This window comes from Nannospalax galili, unplaced genomic scaffold, assembly GCF_000622305.1.
Source record: "Nannospalax galili isolate Female #2095 unplaced genomic scaffold, S.galili_v1.0 scaffold362, whole genome shotgun sequence".
NCBI lineage: Eukaryota > Metazoa > Chordata > Mammalia > Rodentia > Spalacidae > Nannospalax > Nannospalax galili.
Window position 1 is genome coordinate 10,636 of NW_008348785.1, and position 8,013 is coordinate 18,648.

Here is an 8,013-nt window from a genome sequence, read left to right on the forward strand (position 1 = left end):
AACCAGAAAAATGCCACAAACCAATCTCCAGGTCCTAAGTGAGGACATATAGGTGACCCCACCACCTCCCCCAAATCGAAGCAACCTCCCAGGGCTTCCCTTTAGGAAACAGTGTTTAACCCCACGAAAGACCCCAGTGTGAAAAACAGTTTCTGTACCTAAGCTGATGCATAACAGTATTTCCATTTCAACGCAGTAAAACATACAGAGAGAAAATAGCACATAAACCAGGACCAAGGATAGGGACCCTGAAATGTTGAAAGAGCAACTGTGGTGAGCTAATAAATACCAAATTAGCAAAGGGAAGAAACCTGTCAAACAACCCATGCCACTGTGCAGATGTAAGCTTGTGTCCATGCCACTGTGCAGATGTAAGCTTGTGTCCAGGACGGATGTCACTGAATTCGCTCGTGTCTTACAATGCGACACCCAGAGCAGAGAGGAAAGTTCTCTAGGTTGCTCTAACAAAACACCTTCCAGGGAGGCAGGCAGACACCAGCCCAGCCCAATCAAATCTAATAATGTAAGAATATATTTAGCCATCTAAAATTACTTCTGGCCACGAAACTTCCTGTAATTTTTATCTGTTCTTACATAACATGCATCTGTGTCTCTAAAATGCTACTGGATTCCTTAGCAAACAGTACCACCCCGTTCACTGCTAATTCTAACCTTGGAAGGGTCAGCCTTAGGCAATATCACACCACCAAAATAACTAACCTAAAACTTTGAATAGATGCACCACATAGCTTTCTTCGCACAGCACATCACCAATTTTCAGAGGAAGTGCACAGAAAACTTGTGATAAAGAATCGCACGGACTAGCCAGGCACCCATACCACCCCACAGGCAGAGGGAAGGTCACGGCTTGGCTCCTGTTTGGTTGGGATAATTGACCTTGGTCACAGAAACAAGGAAACGCTGTTGAACACGTACATCTTCCTTCCAGACTCGTGGCAAAGCCTTAAAGCTGGAAAGCAACTTGCACAAGACATTTTAAAGACAACAGCCATAAGGAATTTATCTGAAATGATCTGCTAAGAGGAAAATGAAAAGGGAGAGCTACAAGGTACAGGAAACAGAAAGCTGCGCGGGAATCACTGGGAAGAGTTTTTTTGTTCTTTGAAGGAATTATCATGGGCAGCAAACTGAAAATTGCACAGCTTTCTCAGTTATATTCAGCCAGTAAAAGTCCACACAGCTGGGATGCTGGAGGGTCTGGGATCCTTAGGGCTTCTCCACAACCTGCCTGAGGGAGGAATCCACAGCAGAGTCTTAGAGGAGCGTCAGGCCCTCTTCCCAATGACAAGGGCTAGAGAACAGATTATCATAAATGGATAAAGAGGGGCTGGGAAGACGCTCAGTCAGTAAAGCGCTTGCCTTACAAGCATAAGGACTTGTGTTTGATCTCCAGAACCCATGCTTTTAGAAAAACTAGGAGCCAGAAATATGGCTTAGCAAATAGAGGCATTTGCATTCAGGCCTGATGATCTGAGTCCCAGATCCCACAACGTGGCAGGAGAGAACAGGCTCTAGAAAGTTATCCTCTGACTTCCACATGTGGGTTGTGGCACATGTGTGCCGGGCGCACACGCGCACGCGTGCACACACACTCACACACTAATAACCAAGCACACACACAATACTAACAGATAAAGTAAAAAAATAAAAATTTTTAAAAGTCATGCATAGTGGAGCAAACTTGTAATCTCAGAGATGTTAAGACAGGGATGGAAAATCCCTGGGGCTCACTGGTCAGTCAATCTAGGCTAATTTGCAAACTCAGCTTCAGTGAGAGACCCTGTCTCAAAAAATGAGGTGGATAGTATGGAGGGAATGCTAAAGTGGTTAACCTGTCTCTACACGCACACCATTATATACATGTGCACCTATACACACAAACACATGCAGAAGCAATGAACAGAGAGGATAGAAATGCTAGAGCCCACCTCTTCTTCAGGGCCTGAAGTATGACGAAGGCTCCATTGGCCTCAGCCTCCCAGGGTCCCAGATGCCGGACGGACACCCGACAAGTTGAGTATTAAATATGATCTTAATCAACTTTCCTCTCCTTATATAATGTACATTCAGAACTTCTCCAGGCCACAGAGCACAGAGACAAGCAATAGTTCATCTAGAGAGGAGAACGCACCGCACAGACACGAGACTCCTGAGCAGAGGCTCAGGTCCACAGGTGCAGTGACTAGCCCCGTCTCTCATCCCAGAACAGATTCATGCCCTGAAAAGCAGCATGAGTGTGGCTGAGCGTGCAACACCTACCTTCACCCTGAGCGTGAGCTCCGACACACTGCTCATCATGTCGTTGATGGACCGGAAGAGCTGCAGTGAGGACTCCACGAAGTCGGCCTCCCCCTTGCTCTCATACAACCTGCAAGAAACACACACCACCGTGACAGCCTGTGGAGAGCACTCCCACTGCGTGCCCCGCATCCACGGTCACCAAGAGAGATGATGGGGGAGCTGAGGGAGAGAGAGGCACCATTTCCAACCTCCATCAAACACGGAATGGGACTTGAACGACAGGTGTGTCCAGGCCACCAACTACGGACATACGCAGAAGAGTGAACTTAGTGACAATGCATACTACCGTTTCATGGCAACACAACACATGTCATAAACCTGAAAAGAGACCGTGTGCACAAACAGAAGGGTGCAAAGGACAAGGAGGAGAAAAGGAGGGCTCAGCTCATCCTTAATTCCACCTCACAGAAACACTTCTAACCACGTGTTTCTGGTCAGTTTTCCTTTGTGTTTATTTATTTTGTGGTACTGGTGATGAAATACAGGGACTCGTGCATTCTAGGCAAGGGCTCCATCACGAACCACATCCACAGAACCTCTGCCAGGATTTTTCTCATGTTATATAACTAATAAACACAAGGACAGGACACTTAATTGTTTAACTGTAACACAATCTTTTAATAATTTGAAAATGACACTATCATGGTAAATTCAAAATCACTGTAAGGGACTACACCAACACATTCATTTTAGAGGCAATGGGAACTGGAAGAGTTTCAAGAGCTGCAGTTCCTTCTTTAAATGGGTAAGGAAGTTGTAGGCTGGTTATGTGTATGCAAATATGTTGCCCACTGTAAATAGGTTCTATCCATAAATAATTTATTTGTAGTTACTTCAAACTGCATTTACATTTTAAAATGTGGCAACTCAGATGTTTTATTAATGTAAACTAGCTTCCTGCCTAATTAAAAATATACCCTACCTGAAACTTGTATACAATGGAAAATTTCATAAACTAAGTGATAATTAATTACCCTGGAGGTAATCTTACATTTAAATGAGTTCCAGTGTAAAGCAAGGAATTTTGTGTAAATAGGGAAATTGCAAACTAGTGCATCTGTTTTGCAAATAAAGGTTTCTAAATAGAGGTTTGCTTAAATGATGAAAAATTACAGAGTCATGACTTCTGCTTACAGGTGGCAGGGAAGCAGTGGCGGGCAGCACTGCGAGTCCCTGGGAGGTGCCATGTGGGTATTTCTGCCACCCCAGGCCATTCACCACTTCCTAGCGATGCAATGGTATATGAGGCTAAACGCCAAAATGAAAACTTCTAGAAAGCCGAGTGGAATTGGTATCAGTGCTGTATTAGTTTGTTGTGATAAGGCACCATGACCAAGGTGACTTCTAGATGGAAGAGCTGATTTGGGCTTAGAGCTCCAGAGGGATCGGCGTCTGTTGTGGTGGGAGAGGTATTGGGAAGTAGCAGAGCTGAGTGCTCACATCCTCAGGCAGGCACAGGACTCAGAGACAGCCAGATGGAACTCCCAAAGCCTGAACCCAGGGACATGCGTCCTCCAGGTACATCTCACCTCCTCAAGGTTCCGTGGCCTTCCCCAACTTACCAAGTGTTTAAATACATGAGCTTGTGGGGGACCATCTCACTCAGACCACTACAGGTGAACAGAAGAAATGACTTAAGATTCCAAAATGCCAAGAAAAAGGACTTCCAAGGGCATAGCAGATTCTTGGGTGGAAACAGGGGAGAACTTGGGCAAATCAAATGCAGACCACAGCTCTCCAGGCACCCAACCAGTCTTGTTCAGCACTTTCTCTGATGAGAGAGTATTGGTCAGTTTTAAGGGTCAACTTGACACAACCTGGAATCACCTGGGAAGAGGGTCTTAATGCAGCACTTTTGATCAGGGTGGCCTGTGGCATGCCTGCAGGGGATGGCCTTGATGGATAATTGGTGTAGGAAGAACCAGTCCACGGTAGCCTGTACCATTCCCTAAGCATGGGGTCCTGAACAGTATAGGGGTGCAGAGCTGGCTGAGGGTGAGCAAGCAGGCAGGATGTAGCCGTCCTCTTTACTCTGGACTGTGGATGTGATGTGACAGCTGCTTGAGTTCCTGCCTCGACTTCCCCACAATGATGGACCATGGCCTGGAATTGTGAGTCAAACAGACTCTCCCCAACGACGCCCATCGTCTGGGCATTTTTATCACAGTGACAGAAATAAAACTACAACAGAGACCAAGGTATTCAATCTGACCAGACTTATGATGCAGCCTTACCCAAGCACAGTCTCTGAGACCAAGGTGCTCAGCCCACTTTCCTAGCCCAGAGATAGACAGGATGAACCATTTCAGGCAGACTATCACATGGTCTTTCGCTTCCACAGTTTTGCACATGTACAGTCTAGCCTTCAAACAGCACTCAATAATAGCGAAGATCAGCTCACATGGTCAAAGCAAAGAGGAAAAGAAGAGAATAACGCAGAAGCACAGGTAGTATGCTATGCCTGATCATGGGACTATCTTAAAGGAAACACGGGGACTGGAGAGATGATTCAGCAATTGACGGCTAGCTGCACTTACAGACAACCCGAGTTTGGTTCCCAGCACCCACAAGGAAACTCACAACATCCCAGGGGATCAGACACCTTCCTCTGGCCTATGCCAGCACCCACACAAATGTGCTTACACAGAGAAATACAGAGAGAGAGTGAGAGAGAGAGAGAGACAGAGAGACAGAGAGACAGAGAGACACAGAGAGGAGACAGAGACACAGAGAGAGACACAGGGACAGAGACAAAAAAGTAAATAAAAATAAATATTTTTCTAATTAGAGGAAACAAAAAGAATGACAAAATTAAAAAGGGAGAGAACAGAAGGCAAGACAAAACGTGTTAGCAGATAAATGAAACTATAAATAAAAAAATGGAGATTCTAAAATTAAAAGACGTACTGACTAAAGTAAGAATTCAATGTAAGGGTTAACTAGAGAGTAGACACATCAGGAAACAACAGTGAAATAGAAGGTAATTCACAGAAAACAACCACAGAGATGTACAACAGAGGAAAATACAGAAGCGTGTGCAACAGAAAGGTGCCTTGAGGAGACCTGAGGGAGAGGTAACAGGTGTTAGCAGAGGAGGAGGGAGACGTGGGATCTGAATGCTTAGAACACACAACGGTCATGAATTCTCAAAAAGTGGTGAAGATGTTGATCCAAACATCCAAATATCCAACATCCAATATCCAAACATCATCCAAACACCCAACATCCAAACATCCAGACACCCAGACACTCAAATACCCAAACACCCAAACATCCAAACACCCAACATCCAACATCCAAACATCCAAACATCCAACATCCAAACATCATCCAAACATCCAAACACCCAAACACCCAAACATCCAAGCACCCAACATCTAAACATCCAACATCCAAACATCATCCAAACATCCAAACACCCAAACACCCAAACATCCAAGCACCCAACATCTAAACATCCAACATCCAAACATCATCCAAACATCCAAACACCCAAACACCCAAACATCCAAGCACCCAACATCTAAACATCCAACATCCAAACATCATCCAAACATCCAAACACCCAAACACCCAAACATCCAAGCACCCAACATCTAAACATCCAACATCCAAACATCATCCAAACATCCAAACACCCAAACACCCAAACATCCAAGCACCCAACATCTAAACATCCAACATCCAAACATCATCCAAACACCCAACATCCAAACATCCAGACACCCAGACACTCAAACACCCAAACACCCAAACATCCAAGCACCCAACATCTAAACATCCAACATCCAAACATCATCCAAACATCCAAACACCCAAACATCCAAACATCCAACATCCAAACATCATCCAAACATCCAAACACCCAAACACCCAAACATCCAAGCACCCAACATCTAAACATCCAACATCCAAACATCATCCAAACATCCAAACACCCAAACATCCAAACATCCAACATCCAAACATCATCCAAACATCCAAACACCCAAACACCCAAACATCCAAGCACCCAACATCTAAACATCCAACATCCAAACATCATCCAAACATCCAAACACCCAAACATCCAAACATCCAACATCCAAACATCATCCAAACATCCAAACACCCAAACACCCAAACATCCAAGCACCCAACATCCAGACAGAAGGAAAATGAACCCCAGGGAAACCTGGAGTTGAAGGAGCAAAGCCACCTGGAAACACAAAAGCATAGCCCATGACTAGACTATGCGAAGCAGCTGTGTTTGACGGAGCTTGAAATGCATGTACTGTGGGGCTGGAGAGCTGGTCCAGTGGTTAAGAACACTGGCTACTCTTGCAGATGATGCCGGTTCGATTCCCAGCACCCACATGGTGGCTAACAGCCATCCATAACTCCAGATCCAAGGGATCCAATGCCCTCTTCTGGCCTCTGTGGGCAATGCGCACATGTGGTACGCTTACACACACGTGCAGATAAAGCATTCATACACAAACTTTTTAAAGAAATACATGTAAATTTAAAGTGCACAGCTCCGTTGGCACAGGGCAGGGAAGAAGTAAATGGAGTCAAAGTTTTGTTGTTCTGGCTGTAGCATTTTGAAGGGAGCAGTACCAGTAATCTGAATTAGTCTTAAATCCAGATATGTGTTTCCAGCTGGGATAATCATCCAAAAAGTCATTAACGGGATGTTTAACTTGCTAAGAGAGCAAAAAGTAGTATGAAAAATAGAAAACATACTGGAGAGATGGCTCAGTGGTTAAGGGCACTGACTGCTCTTGCAGAGGACCTGGGATTGATTCCCAGCACTCACATGGCGGCTAATAATCATCTGTAATTACAGCTCCAAGGGAATCTGGCACTCTCTTTTGATCTCTCCAGTCACTGCCTAACACAGGTGCACTTATATACAAGCATGCAATATACTCATAAACATGACATAAAATATTTTTTAAAAGAGAAACAGAAAACATTAACTGGTATTGACAAAGGCAGATAAAGGAGGTGAGGGGAACATCGTGCTTAAAGATGATAAGACGCCTGTGGGGGAAATGTAAGAGATGTCATAATCAATATGGAGTCACCTATGTTAACTCACTAAAAACAAATGAGGGCGAGAGCGATGGCTCAGTGTTTAAGTGCATGTGCTGCTCTTGCAGAGGGGGAGTTTGATTCCCAGTATTCACAACATAGCTCCAGTTCGGGAAGATCTAAAACTTTCTTCTGGCCTCCATACATACTGCACTCATGTTAACATGCTTCTACCCAGACACACATGCATCTGCGTACTTTAAAAATACATAAACAAGTAAATAAAGCCAGGGCAGTATAAAGAAGGGATCCTATGTTTGCCTGGTATTTCACCAAAAACTAAAAAATTAGACATGTACACAGCAACCACCACAGCCTCATACAAAATCTTATACCAGGGCCTCTGCCCAGCACCTCCTCGTCAGCCTGGAACTGACAGCACCCTTGCTAAGAATTACCATGGCAACAACCACGTTTTCAAATACCTGACACAATTCTATGCTTTGGTCTTCAAAATCACACCCTAACCTCAACCTCTATGCCTACAATTTACTATGGTATGTGTGTTCCTACTACAGTGTTGAGCTATAATCAATGCCAGGCTACTCCAAATAAAAACCAATATATGCATTGGGGAATCTGTCAGATAGATTAAATCAGAGGGAGGGAGGGAGG

The 8,013-nt window shown here is 44.5% G+C and overlaps 1 protein-coding gene across 1 annotated transcript in view; it reads right to left on the reverse strand.

Annotated features, from left to right (window-relative positions):
* Nucleotides 1–2,280: 2,280 nt before the first annotated feature.
* Nucleotides 2,281–8,013, reverse strand: part of LOC103744273 (dedicator of cytokinesis protein 1) — a gene marked incomplete at its 3' end in the record, with an annotated part of 120,656 nt that continues 114,923 nt past the window's right edge. Inside the window, exon 23 of the mRNA XM_029569813.1 lies at nucleotides 2,281–2,389. Coding sequence (XP_029425673.1) covers nucleotides 2,281–2,389 — 109 coding nt within the window. The remainder of the gene's footprint in view (nucleotides 2,390–8,013) is intronic.